We start from the raw sequence: 20040 nt of genomic DNA on the forward strand, positions 1-20040 counted from the left end.
ATATATATATATATATATATATATATATATATATATATATATATATATATGTATACTTGTAGATGATATACGAAACTGAACTGATACTATTATTATTATTTAATTAAATAATATTTGGGGAAAATATCTTGTATTATATATGTAAATAGAAAAAGTACTCTTTTTGTTTATTTTTATTATTGTTCATATTGTTTATGAAGGTTATGTCTGTATGTCTTTGATCAAAATCAATTCAACCTTCCAATGCTTCTGTGTTTTATACTGTTCAGTAAAATGTATGCATTAGTTTTGATTAACATTTAACTACTATGCCCCTGTAAGCATAATAACAATATACAACAAATATATAGCATTGTTGAAGGTAGTATACACCAAGATTTATTTATGTAGTACCACTATAATATTTAGTCTCTGTCTCTCTCTAGTGTCAGGGTGGAGTGATTACACCACTGAAAAATCAAGTTTGTATAGGTTACACGTTCAATTCCAGCTGTTCTGCAGTTCGGTATGGAGGACGAAAAATGACAAGCATAAATAAATACATGCACATATAAATAAATAAATAAATAAATAATAGTATAGGTAACTTAATTAATAAATATATTTTGAATATCATATTAGGAATCACTGTTCATATTTCCATGCGTGAACCTTTATTATTCTTTTTTTTTTTTTCAAAATTTCAACATTTATATTCTGTTATATTATTCCCACATTTCTTTATTTTATTTATGTATTATTTATTTATGTACGTATTACTATATTTCTTTATTTATTCATTTCTGTATGTATCAATCAATATATATGTATTAAACAATAAATATATAGATAACAATAAATGCAGAAAAATACAGAAACAGACCCAAATAAAGTGGATGGAAAGTTAATGGAAACATGATATAGTTGATATCGTTTTAAGTGAGTGCTTTTTTCATAAAAATGTATTTATTCATGTATTTACTTGCCTATATATTTATTTATTTTATTTTATTTATATGTGCAATTATTTATTTACAATTATGTATTTTTGTGCACTGACTCGGCAGCGCTCTCTGGTGGGTATTCGAATCTAGAGAGATTGGCGATTCTCTGAACGCTGTAGTTTTTGATACTCTTCGCTTTCCGTAGTTCTGACTGGTCAGCAGGCAGCATGGAGGCAGTGGGAGATTAGTGGTGTGGTGTTTACAGTCAGAGATAGAGATATGAATACAGTTACAGAGATATTTCTGTGATTTCTCTCACTGTACTGTAATATAAATACTGTAATATATTCTGTAATAGTGGAGAACTGCGTTATTCAGAAGTTATAAAGCTGTTTATAGTAACTTAGTTAATAATGCCGCGCTACGCTCAGCTGGTGATGGGACCCGCCGGCAGCGGAAAGGTAAAACTATTAGATCAGAGTTTAATATAAAACTATCAAGCTAAATTAAAGCTGTTAAATCTGATTATACTGCTTTATTTTAGTGTTTTATACAAATCTATCCCTATTAACATACATTCAGTATTTTCTCTGGCTACCGTCACATCGCAGGAGTGTAAATAGGATACTAAATTAATATTTAGAGCTAGGAGTGGGCCCTAAAATAATATCACGATATTTCATGGTATTTTCGCGATAACGAAAGTCTTGGCGATATGACAAAACACTGAATAAAAAAAATATTATTATTGTATACAATATGATATTATATATGTTACCCCTAACTGAGATATTAAAAAATGTAATGTAATGTAATGTAAAAAAAAACACAAGAATTTTATCAGATTTGTAACAGAAGTCAATGATCCAAAATGTCATGATACTAATAATAATGCGTTCCAAATATCTCCATATATCCAGGATATATCCAGTAAAATAAATGATACAGAACAGATATAATCTGTCTCTAGTAGATATACTATTTATATATAATGTGAATAAATAAGATAAAACTCGAAATCACTTGAAAAGCTTAATGGATGACTGTAAATTAAGTACATTTTCACTTACAGACACTTACAGAAACATAAATAAGATTAATCCCATTTAAATAAACACAGAAAGAGAGTGGTTTTTGATTATTATTTGATTATGCTGCTCATTTTAATAGTGAACTACTCTGCTCCTCCACAGAGCACCTACTGCTCCACTATGATACAACATGCTGAAGCCATCAGCCGCTCTGTGCAGGTGGTGAATCTGGACCCGGCAGCAGAACACTTCGACTACCCAGTGATGGCAGGTAAGACTGGAGACAAATCGACCAGCAATAAATCCAGAAATACTCAGAATTGTACAAATGATTGTTTTTATTGTTAATGTTAATCCAGGTCAGTGGATGAGGAATATAACACAATGAAAATGATATTTGGTGCCACGTAACGATAAAAAACAATATGGTCAAAATGATGCGATATATTGATATATTGTCCCGCCCCTAATATTAAAAGACGGCTACAAAGAATCTTGTTGTTTTCTGTTGTTTTTGTAATGGTACAGATATCCGAGAGCTGATCCAGGTGGATGATGTGATGGAGGACGATTCGCTGAAGTTTGGGCCGAATGGAGGACTTGTGTTCTGTATGGAGTATTTTGCGAATAACTTCAACTGGCTGGAGGAGTGTCTTGGTCATGTTGAGGATGACTACATTCTTTTTGACTGTCCAGGTAATTCTGAAATTCATTGCCATTAATCCATTATTAAGATTATGGTAATGATAATTGTGAAATAAAATTGTGAGGAAATTCATTAATACAAAAAAGTGACTTTAATGGATGTTCTCGCCTAAAACTATTCTTATTTATGTCTAATTTGACCCCATTTTTACACAGTTCCTATCAGCTGGACCACTCAAAGCCCCTAGACTAAAACTATTAACTATTATCCATTCTTTTATTCTATTTGTGTTTTCATCAACATCTGTGTTCTCTTTAAATCCACATTATTTATTCCCATGTGTTTTTTCCTCTCTGGCTGCAGGTCAGATAGAGCTGTACACACACCTCCCGGTTATGAAGCAGTTGGCTGAGCAGCTGCAGCAGTGGGAGTTCCGGGTGTGTGGGGTCTTCCTGGTCGACTCTCAGTTTATGGTGGAAAGCTTCAAGGTAGGAAATTAATATTGTTTTTTGAAAAAATAAAATAACAATCAGGATTATTGCATTTTCAGCTCAAAAACACCCTAGAGCAGGGGTTCTCAAATGGTCCTTTATTTTTCTCCTGGTCATTAAGTTACAACCCACTTTAAATTCAAACCAAACTAATTAATAAAAATATAGCTTTCAAAAAGCAGTTTAAACATGCATATGCAAGCAAAGTGAATTTTCAGAGCACTTCAGAGCATTTAAGAAACTAAGGAGGTTCATAATAATTATATGTATAAAAGTTACTACTATTAGGTTAATATTAAAATTGCACGAAATAAATAATAAATAAATAAATAAATATTTCACTTCTCTGCATATCTCTGCATTGAGAGTATATAAAATACAAAAGAGTACAAAACCAGATGAACATAAATTATTTTTAATTTTAGATTTTTTTTTTATATATATTTACTTTTACAGTAAGCTTTTTATGACACGCCCAGAACGTGCCCACAGCCCACTTTTGGGTCCTGAACCACCAGTTAAGAATCACTGCTCTAGATTATCAGTTTCTAGCAGTTTTTTGTGATGTAAACTTCTGTATTGTCTTTAAAAGCAAAAGAAACACACTAATATTTTTCATATTTAGTCAAAACTCAAACTTTTTAAAACACTAAAATTTATTTTTTTTGTCCTTATGTATTTATATTTTTACTTATTTTAATCATTTCTTATTTCCCTATTATACCATTTTATAAATCCTTTTTAAAATGTATATGAATAATGTGAAATACTGGAAAAGGGAAAACGTAAAATTGTATTTGTATTGAATTACATTGTACTATGTAAAATAAATAAACAATAAGCCAAAAAAACATTACAATTTGGATGGTAACATATCTTAATGTGTGACTAAATAGATGTTATTTAGTTTAAAAAAAACACCCATCAGAAATGCTCTGTTTTCTAGTTTATTTCAGGTGTAATGGCGGCTCTGAGTGCCATGGTGGCGCTAGAAATCCCTCAGGTCAACATCATGACCAAAATGGACCTGCTCAATCCAAAAGCCAAGAAGGAAATAGAGAAGTAAGTTTCCCAAAGAGTGTCGGTCTGTATTTGACTGTATTCGTGTGTAAAATCTGTAATAAAACACAGATAAATATAATGTTTTTACTTCAGGTATCTGGATCCAGACATGTACTCCATGATGGAGGACAACTCTACAACCCTGAGGAGCAAAAAATTCAACAAACTCACTAAAGCTATCTGTGGTTTGGTAGGTTTACAATGATGCCTGTTTTTGTATTATATTTTATTAAACAATTAAATAGATTTTTATGGAACAGAATATTTTATTTTAATATGTACATTATAATATGTAAAGAGTTGTCTGTCATTGTATTTTGTTTTATTGAAACTATTTCTATTATTATATCTATTTTTATGTAATGCAATTGAGGAGGTAGGTAGGTCCCAAATTTTATATATTTTATATGTAAATATGACATAAAATACATTGTATTTTAAGAAACAGATTTGTGTTTGTGTACAGATTGATGACTACAGCATGGTGCGCTTCCTGCCCTTTGACCGCACAGATGAGGAAGGCATCAACATTGTTCTACAGCACATCGACTTCTCCATTCAGTATGGAGAGGACCTAGAGTTCAAGGAGCCGAAGGTAAACACGTTATTTAATTTGTCTTTTTAGTTTACCGTGTAGATTATCATGTGGTTGCCAGGTTCAGTAAAAAATATCCAGCCAAAATAAGTCTAAAACTTGCCCTTCAGAAGCCTAAAGTAGCCCAATATCTAAGGTTTAAATGCAGTTGATTTAAATACAAAGGCTTTAAAGGTGTATGATTATTTCCATTTATTTTTCATCATTATATTACTTAACAATTTCCCTTTTTCTTTAGGAGACTGAGGAGGAGCCTAGCAACACAAATTATGATGAATTCTTTCAAGACAAAGTGGATTACTAGACACTTCATCATAGAAATACAGCCTGTTTGACACATAACAAGACTAAAAGTCACAGAGATGCAGTGCTGATGAAACGGGCACTCAGCAGCAGGGTGCTGTGACCCTCCCAGCCTGGAAGTGAAGAGCACCGCTGCAGGACATGAGGAGGAAATGTCGGGCAGTCTGAAGAGTCTGAAGTTCCTCAAGAATCTAGTTTCTGTGCGTGTGGGTGTGTGTGCATGTTTTCAATACAGACTGCATAATTATTATTCTCCTAATTTTATTCTTCCTGTGTTTCCTGTCTGTTCCTACACTCTTTAAGTATGGGATGATGCATTCTTACATTCTTAGAGCTGTATAATAAATATTTTTTCAATAAAATATTTGTAAAAGTTTATTACATGTGTTCTGATGGTTGTTGATCTGAAAAATGTAATGTTTAAATACAAATTACATATACATAAATAGGTATGAATTACTACGACATGACAATGGCCATACTATATACAATTATGTATGATTATATAAATATATATATATATATATATCAGTATGTTTTTGTTTAATATGTGTTTGATGGTTTATAATGATCTACAAGTATGGCCAGTTTAATAGTGTGTGAATGAACATTTCATGTAAACTTTTTTCATGTTAAACTATTTAATATACCACAGTGGATCAACACCAGCAGATGACATGACTCTCAAAACCATCACTGATCATCAGTAAATTTTACATTTTATTTAAAAATCAAGGGAGCAGAGTCTGGAGGAAGAGTGGAGAGACACACAGTCCAAACTGCTCGAGGTCTAGAGTGAAGTTTCCACCAATCAGTGATGGTTTGGAGAGACATGTCTGTCATCTGCTGGTGTTGATCCACTGTGTTTTATTATCAAGTCTAAAGTCAGTGCAGTTTTGTTTTCCCACAAAATCTTACAGCACTTCATGCTTCCCTCGGCTGAAAACAGCTTTTATGGAGATGCAGATTTCATTTTCCAGCAGGACTTGGCACACTGCCTACACTGCCACAAGTTTTCATTGGCTGTAAGACATAATCATCACCAATAAAATAAATAATTTCATGCTTAAAATAGATCATCCTGTGTGTAATACTGTAAGACGTTTATGTAATATATGCGTTTCACATTTTAAACTGAATTACTGAAATAAAGTAATGATATTTTTAATAATATTATTTTTTTTTTAGATGCTCTAGTTTTAGTATAGTATATGCGGTTATCTGCCCCTAGTGGTCAGTATGGGAACTGCAGCCCAAGCTCTTCCTGTATAGCGGTTGGGTGGGACTCACAGCGGAAGCGGCGTTTTGCAGCGCTGACACTATCCATATTTTCCTCACCAAATCCCGCTTACCTATCAACAAAATGCCGGTAAGAAAATGTTTAAAGTCTCTTTTAATAGAACGTCATATTAAAACGGCTTTTAAACAGTATAATCTTCGTTTTCGGGTCTTTTTCTGAGCCACGGTAGCTGGAGCTGATGGTCAACCGAACGAAGCTAGCTGCACGGCTAGCAGCTTCCCGTCCCTCCTCAGACATTTTCAGAGAATTTTAGCTGGACTTTCTGATTTTAAAGCTGATTTTAACGTGTTCTGTTTGTTTAAAACACCTGCATGTGTTTTATGAGTCTTAGAGGTTTGCTGGTATCGCATATAAGCAGTTAATACACATTTTTTTTAGGGATTTAGGGAGCTAACCCCAGCTAACTAACTAATACATAGCTTTAGCTTAGCGAATGTATTGCATTGGTAATGTAACCCAGTGTAGTTTCAATACTGTAACGCTATAACTAGCTATAGCTAAGGCTGTTGGTATTTTTATTTGCTTTAAAAACACATTATTGCATATTTAATAGATTTAATACTAATTCCAACGGGTTTTCCTCTTTTTTTTTTGGATTATCAGGCTTACCACTCCAGTCTGATGGATGGCGACACCAAGCTGGTGGGGAATATGGCATTACTCCCTCTCAAAACACAGTTTAAAGGCCCGGCTCCAAAAGAAAGTGAGTTATTATTTTAGTAATAAATGTGTTTTTAAAAATACATATGCTGGCTGTGTCATGTGTCCAAGCCGTAGGGCTCCAGCATTACTTCCTTAAATGGTTGCGAACTGGCTGCACTACTAACTACATCACCATAGACTCAGATTCATCATCTTCCTGTTTTCTATTTTGACAGCCAAAGACCAAGATATCATCGATGAGGCTATTTATTACTTCAAAGCCAACGTTTTCTTCAAGAACTATGAAATTAAGGTACGTACTGCAAGCCTGCAATGTACTGCAATACCCAGGAAGTAGCTGAAGGACCCAGGACTGTAAAAAATGCACTCATGCCTCAACCTGCATTCTTCTAAGATCTGCCTCTGCAGCCACCTTCAGTTTAGCCTGCACTGGTGCTGTATTCGCATGCTTTTTGTACAAAAAAAAAAAAAAAAACACATAAGCAAATATGCAATCAGCTGTTCTTTACTACTTTACTACTCTACTTTACTATTTCATGGTATTTTCGCAATAACAATACTCTTGGCAATATGATAAAAAAACTGAATTAATATATATATATATATATATATATATATATATATATATATATATATATATATATATATATTTCAAGAATACACTTCTGCGGCAAAATTTTAATTCCATTCTATTATTGCATACGATAGAATATGACAAACCCCTACTATTCACTGATCACAGTATGGGAAAGTATCTGAGTAATGTTTTATTAATCTTTCACTACTGATGCTTTTTGAATGTAATTACATGTATCATAATAAATGCTGTGTATTGTTAAAAAAAAAAAGCAGACATGTTATTTGCAAGGCGCTATAGATGATTTTTTTCTTTAGTCCAGCTTTTTTTGTCCAGTCCAATATGGCAAAATATCCACGACACACACATATATTTACATTTACTGTTACATGTATGGTATATAGCTGAAACACACAATTTTAACTGGTACTGTAATTTATTATGGTAACAGTGAAATACAGTCATGCCTTCATATAATCACATGTAGGGTCGCTCTCTGTTTTGTACTCTTTTATGTATTGTATTGTAAGCACATACGTCTTTTCTAGCAGTAATTGTTTTATTTGCTTAATTTTTATTAGAATGAAGCTGACCGAACATTGATCTACGTCACCCTGTACATCTCTGAGTGCCTCAAGAAGCTACAGAAGGTGAGTGTGCCTGGAGTAATAATAATAATAATAATAATAACAATACAATTAAATTACACATACTCAGTTCCTATTGTACTTCCTGTAAACAATGGTTTCTCTTCAATACCATCCTGAAATGATAGTGGTACTTCTATACAGTGGAGATGGTTCTCACATTTCCATAAAAGCCCTATTAGGAAATGTAATGGACTACTTAAACGGCGATAGATAGGTGGGAAGTATTATATATTTTATTTTATCATTATTTTCTTATCGTAAGTACAAATATAAACTTTTCAAGCATATTGAGGATTTCTTCAGTGTTTAAAAGTTACTGGCCTAATTGTATATTTATAGATATATATTATAGAGAGCATAATTAGTCAAGAATAACTGGAAGTATTGCAGTAAATTGTACATAAATCTTAGTATGGGAAAATTGTCTTTAAAAATAGTGTTATTATATTTGTATCATGTCGCATAGCCCTACTATCAACTATTTGTTAGTATGGATACACACACACACACACACACACACACACACAGTGCAATGGACAAGTGCTTGCTTGGCTGAATCTTATCACAAAAACCCTCATCGTAATGCCAGGTGTAAACCGACTCCAGTAATACATGGGCACGTTATTATTGTTATATTGTTTGTGGCCTCATCATTTATGCTGTAAATTAAAGGGTTTACTGATACATGTAACAAATACATCCTTCTTTATGTCCTGCAGTGCAGCTCAAAGGGTCAGGGAGAGAAGGAGATGTACACGCTGGGAATCACCAACTTCCCCATCCCAGGAGAGCCTGGATTCCCTCTGAACGCCATGTACGTTAAACCCTCCAACAAACAGGAAGAAGGTACGAGATAACTGCTGCTTCAGTGAATGAATGAATGAATGAATGAAGTTACACTTAAATAACGCCTTTCTAGAAACCAATGACACTTTAGAATTTACACATTTTTACACACAACCCTTTATACTCAGCACTCATCCATACACCGGCGAGAAGCAGCAGCCAATAGAGCACAGCGTACTCTCAACCGGAAACCACAGTCCACCTGGAGGACTGCATCGGCCACTACAGCATTTTACAGCAGAGTCCATATCTAGGCACACAATTCCCTACAATACATATATAAATTAATTTAGAGTATTAAATGTTTCTATTTTTTATGTAACTATATCTGTTCTATCTGTCTATCTGCAGTATGAGTAATCAATTTGAAATGCCTTCATATCAGTGTCCGCTCCCTTTCTAATGTTGACCAAGTGATTGTTGATTGTTTTTATCAGAGACGATGAGGGCTTACCTGCAGCAAATTCGCCAGGAGACCGGCCTCAGACTGTGTGAGCGCGTGTTCGACCCACAGACAGACAAACCCAGCAAGGTAAGCATATATTGTTACACACACACACACACAGGTTTCAGGCTGGTAATCACAGTATTATAAATCAGTGGCTCTCAAGCTGTGATACACAAAGCATTTCAGGGTAGTACACCAGATTACTTCAGAAAATTAAATGAATTTACAAAAAATATTTAATAAAGTTTTTACATCTAAGGTTTGTTTGTGTTTAATGTTTAATCTGGTAGACCCTGTATGTAAGATAACACTTTTACACAGTTTTTTACAGTTTCATAGGCCTTACAATTGATCTCTGTGGAACTCCATTCACAATAGTCTCTATTAGTAATAACAGCAAAATAATTAGTCTGGGGTGGAGCCATGTAGACTCTGTAGTCCACTACATTCTCATGTTATTTCCCACTGTCTCAAGATTTCTCAGTAGGTATACTGCATTTACAATATACAATAATCAGTAATTTGCAGATTGGCTAAAGTGCCAATAAGTTTTTTGGTTTAATCATGGCGCAACATTGCTTTAAAAAGTTTGAGAACCACAGTTATAAATCATTTTTCTGAGCCATAAGAGAGCATTTAGTGTAAAAAATAATTCCAGATCTACAAACAATACAGCTAAACATAATTACAGTTTTACAGAGTTCAATTCCATCAGCAAGTCACCTGATTTACCATTACTAAGCTCTGATTTATGAAACCAAATGTTAATATGATGAGAACTATAAATAATACTCAGACTAAGAAACAAAAGTTTAAAAACACCACTTTTTTATTAATATTTTTTACATATATTCTAATAATGTTTTTAACATTACTAACAAGTACTGATCAGAAAAGCAGCTTTTTTTTTAAACTTATCTTTTTCACATTACTGGTAATTATATATTATATATATAGTTTTATTTTTTAATGTTATGCTTCCAGTGAAATATTAGATAGTACATTAATCACATGTTTAATGTCTCTGCTCTTTTCACAGTGGTGGGTGTGTTTTGTAAAGAAACAGTTCATGAACAAGAGTCTGTCTGCTCCTGGTCAGTAGGAGGCAGCTGGGATTTTCTCTTGGTACTTTTTACACGGCGTGGATGGATGTGATTGGATTATTTTTCCAGTGTCTGATGTTTTCCTTTATTTTTTGGGGGGAGGGCAGGGTTCCTTCCATTGGATCGATGTAAGATTAATTTTATACTGCAGATTTGCAAAATTCCAACATGTTTGATTTCCTTTCTGGAACCATACACCATGTATGCAAACTTGAGGCGATCAAATAAAATATTACAAAATAAAAGTTGTTTATTTTTCATTTATTCACAGAAATGCTACTTGCACATATTTGTCTTATTTTGGGCTGAAGGTGCTGAAGTTGACTGTACACTCGAATGATGTTATAGAAGACAACTTCAATAAAATAAAAATTGATTTTAACAAATTGAAAATCTCTGGAATATAATCAAGAGGAAGATGGATGATCACAAGCCATCAAACCACCAAACTGAACTGCTTGAATTTTTGCACCAGGAGTAAAGCAGCATAAAGTTATCCAAAAGCAGTGTGTAAGACTGGTGGAGGAGGACATGATGCCAAGATGCATGAAAAAGAAAACTGTGATTAAAAACTAACCAGGATTATTCCATGTTCATTTTACTCAAACATATACCTACAGATAGTAAAATCAGAGAAACCGAAGTGGTCTCAATTTTTCCAGAGCTACATATCTATATATTGTACAATAAGTTGATAATTACCTACAGCAATGGGACTAAATAATTACCCTAATTTAACAACTAAAAGGTGCGTCACAATACTTTGAGGAACGTTTGAGGAATTGCAGTGAAACAAGTCAAAACTGAAACTCATATTTAAGTGCAATTCTAACATGTAGCACCTTTTTAAGAGTTGCTTATTGCTGTTAATGGATTGCGTTTAGAGTTGTGTAGCTTCTGTAACCTTCCTTTAACAGGCATGAAGAGAACAAGAACAGTGTAAATGAGGAAAAACATAAGACAAACAAGAACACCCTAAAGGGTCAGAAATTCACACACTTTCACTATAGTATGAGTTTTCACCCCCTAAGATCTCTATTTATTTCTATGAACTTGAGAAAACTGCACTTGTTATGGCATAATAATGAAATAATAAATGAGAAAACAATGTTTGTAATGAAACCATTAATTCAGGACATTGATAAAATTGTAATAATAAAATACATAATTCAGGATCTTGAGAAAACAGCATTTGTTATGTCGTAATAATCAAATTCCTCATTTAAGATCTTGAGAAAACAATTTGTTGTATTGTAAGTAATTTGGTATGTTGAGAAAAGTATTAATAAAGTTGTCTCATAGTAATGAAATATTTAATTTAATATCTTAAGTATTCAGTATGATGTAACTTAAAAAATAAAACAATGAAATTCCTAGAAAATAGTTTCATTGTGTCAGAATAAATTAATTCATCTAATATCTCTAGAAAACAAGAGATATAACTTTTTTAGATTGAGAAAACGGAGTGTGTTTGTGTGTTGTGAATAAGGATTTGATATCTTGCGAAAACCCTTGTTTTGCATTTGTTACAAAATTAAAACATTTTTCTAATGTCTAAAGTCTGAGAAAACTAAAATAACTTTCACAAAAAAACAAAATCCATCTAAATCTGTGAACCCGTGGCCCTTTAGAGCTTTAATACAACCAGGATTTATAACAGGACACAAGACAGACTAGTACGTAATGTCGCACAAACACAGCTTTAATGAGCAATAAATGTTGATTTGGGGAAAAATGGGGTAAATATATTTGTGGGGAAATAAAAGGTGGTGTGCTACTGAAGGCTGGATCTAGCCTGAGCGTCAGCAGCCTTTAGACTGAAACTAGACTACAGCCAAATATGAGATTCACAGAACTGTACTGAGTACTGAGGAGGGGGCGGGACAAACACAAACACACGGTTTTGATTGACATAGCTATGGTACATCGTATTTACATACACAAAAAATACAGTTTTTGAGCTTACGTCTCATACAAAAAAATATTCTCTGTCTCATGCAATATTTTTTGGTTTGTCCAAAAAACAAAATGAGGATTTTTGCTCAAAAACTGCAGAATAAACATCCTGACATCACTGGATTCAATTTCCTTCCGTGTAGGAAAACAAATTAAGGCAGCAGAGATCACACTGACTCCTCTGAGAGAGACATTTGTGGTATGCTTTTTTCCCAGGGAGCAAGGTTCTTTACATTTATGCAATGGGATGAAGTGGGTGTGGGTGGAGTTAGTGGGCGGGGCTTAAATGGGGGGGGGGGGGGGTAACAGCATTTAACTCTCTCATTTAACCTCTGTCACCAAAAATGCAAGAAAATCTTCAGAATTGCATAAGAGGCTGTTCATAGTCGATGGCTCAGAGGCAGGTAAAAAAGCGAACGTCATGCATTACACTTCATCATAATCTAGACAATAAATAAATCAGGCTCTCTCATTAACTCACTCTCGCACACACTCACTCACTCACTCACTCTCACACTCACACTCACACTCGCACTCGCGCTTACATGGGTGGGCTGGAAAAGGGGGGGGGAAAAGGGTGACATTTTCATAACATCATTCTGTTCTCACTCATTCAGAGGAAATCCTATGGTTCAAAATGGCTAGGTTTACTTCCATCTCAACGTTGGCGAAGGAAAACTGGTGCAAAACTTGATCGTGCAGTGGCAGATGCTCGCCCTGTAGATCAGAACTCTGTTATCTGTGAGAGAATAGAAGAGAAAAAAGGTGATAAAAAAAAAAAAAAAAAACACATTCATTCCAAAAAATTTCTGTGTCAAATTTATTTACCGAATGATGTTGATGCTTCACTGAGTATAATGGGGGAGAAACTGCACTATGTAACTTTGGTGGAGCTGAACGAGACACACTCTAATACTTGTTTTTATGCATTCACTGTTGCATTGCTTTAATAAGCTTCTGAAATGTTACAAGATTTTTTTCCAATCCAGTGTTGCTGGATTAATTTTTCACCAAGATCTTGCAGCAGCATTGATGATGGTAGAGTCTGACCACTGCACAAAGCAGCTCTTCTCCATCCAGCACATCCCAAAGATTCTCAATGAGGTTAAGATCTGGACTCTGTGGTGAACTCTCTCTCAATCCATGTGTGAAAATGATAAATGATGATCTCATGCTCCCTGAACCCTGAACTCTTTCACAGTTCCAGCACCATGAATCCTGACATTGTTATCTTGGAATATGAAGAAAAAATATCAAAATCCATTGATTCAGGAATAAGCTGGTCTATATTCAGTATATTCAGGTAGTCAGCTGACCTCATTCTCTCAGCACATACTGTTGCTGAACCTAAACCTGCAGACCAACTGCAGCATCAACCAACCAACACATCATTTACTTACTTACATCCAGGTGGAGACATATTAGATATTAGAGATATTACTGTACCAACTCAGTCCTCATGCATCTCTCATTCAGATGCTGTTTACAGATTATTCAGGTCACTCTGAAGTCTCACTGTATTCAATTTCTTATTTAATTTTTTTTTTCCTTTATTTTTTATTCTCCATTGCAATTCTGTTTTGTCCAGAAGACTCATTGAATAAACTGGCAAAGCTATTTTTGGAATAAGGACATAAGATTTTTCCTTATGTTGTATCACACCAGATCAGGATCTCATCTGACTAAATGTTTCGCTTTAATTTCCTTAATAAAAAATAAAATAAAAAATCTGGTAAAACTTTACTTGGATGGTCCATTTGATGGCCGCGTTGATGCTCAACTGACTTTCAACAAACATTTAACTGAATGTCTATTAACTGCAACTTTACCAGTTAATAAATAGAACATAATAGAACATAACCCTACACCCAATCCTAATCTTAACCCTTTATAAACACGAACCCGAACACCTAAAAAAAAATCTAACCCTACACTTAACCCTAAACTAAACTTTAAATCTAACACTAAACATTCTCTAAATATTTCCATCCTTGTTTAACTTCACCAAAATAAACACGGTTTCACATTCTAGAGCATGTTAAATGCTAAAAAAGTTTGTCTAAATTGGCCATCTTTTTTTAATAATCAGCACTGCAATTTCACTGCAAACGATCCATCTGATTAACTGGTTGCTAAACATATTTTTACTACGCATTTCCCCAAAACTAATTATAACATGATTTAAAATGCTTGTCAATTGCTCTGGATAGAAAGTGTGTGTGGGTTTTGGATCAGAACGTCCACTCTGAAGAACCCTGAACATTTCAGATTCAGTGCCATCGTGTCTACATGCCTGTAGGAAACTGTATACTGAAATAAAAGCATAGCATGTGATTGCTGTAGGTCCCTACACGGAGATACATCTCGTGATTGGTTGGTTGGGATGTAAATTACCATTTAAGTGGGTGATGCTCTGATGGGAGGGCTTAGTCAAATGCCATTTCCTGGCTTTTCCTCACGCAGCGGGCCACCTTCCTCTTGAATTCACCATTAGGATCCTCTCTCCACTCTTTCTGTTAAACACAAAAAGTCAAACTACCATAAACAAACTACCATACTTTTGGATCTTGTTGGAACAAACAAATAATTAGTGTGATTGTGGCGCTTTATTAACTGCTTAAACTACAAACATTTAAAATTTGTATTGGGATTGAAATGAGGTTCATTGTACTCACAGAAAATGTGCAATATGCATTAAACCAAAATTTGACCGGTGCAAAAGTATGGGCACCCTTATCATTTTATTGATTTGAATGCTCTACTAAAACTACTTGGAAACTACTTTTTACTGACTTACTGAAGCACTAAATTGGTTTGGTAACCTCATTGAGATTTGAGATTCATAGCCAGGTGTATCCAATCATGAGAAAAGGTATTTAAGGTGGCCAATTGCAAGTTGTTCTCCTATTTGAATCTCCTCTGAAGAGTGGCATCATGGGCTCATCAAAACAACTCTCAAATGATCTAAAAACAAAGATTGTTCAACATAGATGTTCAGGGGAAGGATACAAAAAGTTGTCTCAGAGAAACCAAATTTACTTTGACCTTTCGGTACTCTGTAGTACTGAGACATTTCTCTCAGTGCCTTTTAGATACTGAATTTTGATAAATCAGACCTATTCCTGAACTCATCCCACTGTTAAATACTAGATTGAGCTCACTAACATTTGGACAGTCTGTGTCTCTGGACTTACTGCTGCATCCACATTGGCAGGAGAGTCACTGTTGGGGTCGGCCAGCATGGAGATGACGCTGATCATGATGGTCTCCACAGTGTGGATCGGAAGCCAACGCTCTTCAGGTTTCTCATAACCAAACTTGTCCTCTCCGGGTTCGTGCAGGATGGAGATGCACACATCGCCATTCTTTGCAACTGATAGTAAAGAAGTAAAGGATGTCTCACACTCATTTTTTTAATATAATTTTATTTCTAATTTTTCACATTTTCTCCCCAATTTACACGGCAAATTACCCAACCCATTCATTAGGAGTCCCCCTATCACTAATGATGCCCCAACACACCAGGAGGGTGAAGACTAGCACATGCCTCCTCCGATACATGTGAAGCCAGCCACCGCTTCATTACGGAGCAGCCAGTGCGCTTGGAGGAAAGCGCAGCAACTCGGTTCGGATACATCAGCTCACAGACGCCCTGTGCTGTGGACATCACCCTAGGAGTAATGTGGAGAGAGAGCGCCATCTACCCACCTGGAGGGAGCAGGGCCAATTGTGCTCCCTCTGAGCGCCGGCAGCTTGACGGCAAAGCTGCATGAGCGGGGATTTAAACCTGCGATCTCCCGCTCATAGTGGCAGCGCTTTACACCGCTGGACCACTCAGTGCCCTCAGCGGCACATTTAAGTGATTTAATTTGACCTGGTTTGGCCAGTGTGAACCAATAGGAAATATTTGTATGGTTTGATAAAGTAAATAAAATGAGTTAAATATATCAGGAAACTAGGCCTGTTTACAATAACCAGAAGTTTTATTGTGACAAACAATATTATTGTCTTTTTAAGATCATTTAATGTCCCTGATATAATGATAATATATTGACATACTAATGCATTTATTTGTTATTGTTAAAACAGCCATTTTTAAACTTTTAATTATTAAAAATATTATAAAAACAGCAATGGAATATAAAGATAAATAAAATCAAGCCACTGATTTTAAACAAAAGTCAACAAACCGGCCCATTTAAATGAATGGGCTCTCCCTCATAAACTTAACAGACCTACTTTCAACAGTTTAATCCCTGCTTTAAGAATAAATTGACTAATTAAATTAAAAATACTCACCATTAGGGTGCCAAATTTCTGTGATAAATTTCATCTTCGGGGGTCGAAGAGGGTAGTCCTGAGGAAAGGTGAGGTTTGCTTTGAAAAATCCACCCTCACTAAAAAAATAAATAAAAAAAAGAAAACAGGAGTTGCAGTTAATATTAAATGCTTGAATTAGAGTGATTAGCCTACGCTAAAAGCATAAAATAATTAACAGACTGTTTTTTTGTTTTGTTGTTTACAAGTCAGGTTTTGAGTCCAGCTTTTGTGCATATTAGCATTGTGGCTCTAACCCTGCTGATCCCAGCTGCAATCCTGTTTTAACCCTGCTGATCCTGGCTGTTAGCATTGTGGCTATCCTGCTTCAAACTTCTGGACTGTATTAACAATGTGTTTGATGATGATGTCTTGTCTCCTGGGGAGGGCCTTAATTTCCACAGGGCGGGACTATGTTAATGCCAAATTATTAAAACGCTGTGTCTATATTACACTGCTTTTGATGAACTGGCCATTGGGAAGGGGTGCAGGAGTTCAGGAGTTGTCTTTTTATAGTTGCAAATGTATATTTTTGCTTATCATGTGAAAATAATAAATAAATAAATAAATAAATAAAACAAACAAACAAACACTGGACATACAACTTTTAAAAATGTTCATGTATTTATAGTTATTAGTTTGAAATTTTAGATTAAGATTGTTACAACTAGAACTGCCAAAATTATGCGTTAATTCTGAATGATTAATCAATTAAAAAATGTTGGATTTAAAAAAAAAAAAAAAAAAAGATACGCATATTAAAAATGCTAAAGTTTTTGTCAATGTTACATGACAGAGGTCAGGCTGTATAACCAAACCTGTAAATAAGAATATGTTCTTAATGACTTGTCTAGTTAAATCAAAGGTTAAATACAAAAGAATAAATACATAAATAAAGACCAGCAGTTTCTGATTGTTTCATCTCGGAAAACAGCAAGCATCAGGGCTAACACACGTCAATGAATGATGTGGTTGATTTAGATGAATTAATCCCAGAGCATGTCATTTAAAAAAAAAATATATATATATATATATATATATATATATATATATATAGATAATTTGACATTACTAGTTTTCAAAGGATCTCATTTCCAACGGGGGAAATGCTAAATGTTGAGAATATGACAAACATACAAGAAATTTACTCACAACAGTGTGTCTGGTGGTCCGATGACAACAACCTCCCACTGATAGATATCATCATCATCAATCAGACCGGCAGAAAAGCCTTCAACAGGGTTTTTGTTGAGCTCTGTGGGGGGGGGGGGGGGGGTAAATCAATATTTACACAAACTGAAAATACAGTACACTAAAAGTATTTAAATTTAAAACATTCTACTACAAGTACAATTGCTTGTGTCTTTGCTTGATCTAAATATCTTGTTAGAAAATTTCAACAGAGAAGTGTTAATATAGTTAATAAATAAAATATAGAAAACTAGAACTCTTACAATTGTTTTTAATCAATGTAAATGTACCAGGTGGTCATGTCAATACGGTGTATTAACAAGCCAATAATGTATAATCCTAAGCCCCATACATCTGAATTCAAAATCCAGTCTCTGGATATGATGTGGACCCTGGCAAGGCCTGTTATGAGTGGGATCTTTCCTGTTAAATCGCTGTGTGGTCTTGTCCACCATGCTAAAGCTCAGTTTCAGGGTGTTGATGATCTTCTTACAGCCTAGGCCACCTTTAAGTACAGAAACAATTATTTTTTTTTCAGGTCCTCAGAGAGTTCTTTACCATGAGGTGCCATCTTGAACTTCCAGTGGCCAGTATGAGAAAGAGTCACCAGTATGAGAAAGAGTCACCTCTCACCTTGAGACTTTGTAAAATTAACAAGTCACATGACACCAGGCAGGGTAAAAGGCTAATTGGGCACAGTTTGGTCATTTTAAATTAAAGGTGTACTCACTTTTGTTGCCAGAGGTTTAGACATTAATGGCTGCAAGTTGAGTTATTTTAAAGGGCACAATAAAACTACACCATTATACTAGTCTACACTGATTACTCTATATTATATGAAAGTGTCATATCTTTAGTGTTCTCTGATGAAAATATAATATATATATATATATATATACATTTATAAAGATGTGAGAGGTGAACTCATTCACTTATGTGAGACACTGTATCTGAGCTTGTAGAAAATCAGGCCTGTGAGTAACACGTGTGTTTCACCCCCTCTTGTGTCTACAGCTAATGCAGCTTGACATTAACCTATATTTGAGCATGTTGATAATTTAGAATATATAGATATATTAGAAATATGTACAGTATAGAAAACTACACTGAAATAAATGACAGTTAGATACTTAAGAGTTAAGATCTAGTTATCACACGTTAAAACTACCAATTCAATCCTACCAATCTACCTAACCTAGCTTAGCTAACCTACAGCACAAACAGCTTACTAGATAAAACCAAAAGATACTATATAAAACCAGATATAACCAAACTTAACCCAACTAATTTATGTCCGATAGAAACAAACAAATAGAAGAGAATTTCAGCACCTAATCCTAATTTACAGAACCCTGTAAACAAAGTCTTAACTCGTGCTCACAGCCTGTCCAAGTTAGCTTGGTTTAAGCCCAAACGCTTACTGACCTATTTAGCCAGCTAGCCTTCTCCCAACTAAACTAAACCAATTATCTGAAACATTAAGGATTAAATATTTTCCTATTTTTCACCATTATCATCCAGTTGATAAACATTAATTAACAGTATTATTAATATTATCACTGAAACATTAGCCAGGATAGCTAGCCCAGCAGCCCTCAGTCCTCCAGCTACCAGGTCCCGGCTAGCGGATAACTCCGGTTTAAACAGCGCAGAATAAGTATAAATAAGTGTAATTAACTCCTTTACCCGCGAGTTGTTTTCTCAGAAGAAGTGATGACTGATCGGTCATCTTATTTATCCGGTTACAGCGGACTGAGCTCTAAATTACAGCCACAGCTCTCAGCTAAAATAATCCCCGGCTACTTTCCGCTGCTCTGCTGGGTGACAACGCTGCCGTGTGCGCATGCGCCGCCCGCTCACGTTTTATCCCTTCCTCTCTCTCAGCAATTTATTTATCTGAAATAGTTAAAATATATATATCCAAAAAAATTAAAATAA

General features: G+C 34.7%; 3 protein-coding genes across 3 annotated transcripts; 2 read left to right on the forward strand and 1 right to left on the reverse strand.

The window, feature by feature from the left end:
• The first annotated feature begins 1117 nt into the window (after positions 1-1117).
• Positions 1118-5429, forward strand: gpn3 (GPN-loop GTPase 3). Its single transcript, XM_007252791.4, has 8 exons — positions 1118-1384; positions 2117-2225; positions 2483-2650; positions 2964-3088; positions 4038-4153; positions 4247-4343; positions 4620-4748; positions 4987-5429. The coding sequence occupies exons 1-8, from the start codon at positions 1337-1339 to the stop codon at positions 5050-5052; spliced, it is 858 nt and encodes a 285-aa protein (XP_007252853.2). The 5' UTR covers positions 1118-1336; the 3' UTR covers positions 5053-5429.
• Positions 5430-6269: 840 nt separating this feature from the next.
• Positions 6270-10883, forward strand: arpc3 (actin related protein 2/3 complex, subunit 3). Its single transcript, XM_007252792.4, has 7 exons — positions 6270-6420; positions 6955-7054; positions 7230-7306; positions 8173-8241; positions 8961-9087; positions 9525-9619; positions 10575-10883. The coding sequence occupies exons 1-7, from the start codon at positions 6415-6417 to the stop codon at positions 10635-10637; spliced, it is 537 nt and encodes a 178-aa protein (XP_007252854.1). The 5' UTR covers positions 6270-6414; the 3' UTR covers positions 10638-10883.
• Positions 10884-12319: 1436 nt separating this feature from the next.
• On the reverse strand, positions 12320-19948 carry ube2g1b (ubiquitin-conjugating enzyme E2G 1b (UBC7 homolog, yeast)). The gene is made up of 6 exons (XM_022676626.2): positions 19789-19948; positions 18064-18166; positions 16894-16991; positions 15789-15967; positions 14989-15107; positions 12320-13333 (listed from the first exon to the last, which is right to left on the reverse strand). The coding sequence occupies exons 1-5, from the start codon at positions 19829-19831 to the stop codon at positions 15021-15023; spliced, it is 510 nt and encodes a 169-aa protein (XP_022532347.1). The 5' UTR covers positions 19832-19948; the 3' UTR covers positions 12320-13333; positions 14989-15020.
• Between the last annotated feature and the right edge of the window lie 92 nt (positions 19949-20040).

This window comes from Astyanax mexicanus, chromosome 17 (genome assembly GCF_023375975.1).
Source record: "Astyanax mexicanus isolate ESR-SI-001 chromosome 17, AstMex3_surface, whole genome shotgun sequence".
Classification (NCBI taxonomy): Eukaryota; Metazoa; Chordata; class Actinopteri; order Characiformes; family Acestrorhamphidae; genus Astyanax; species Astyanax mexicanus.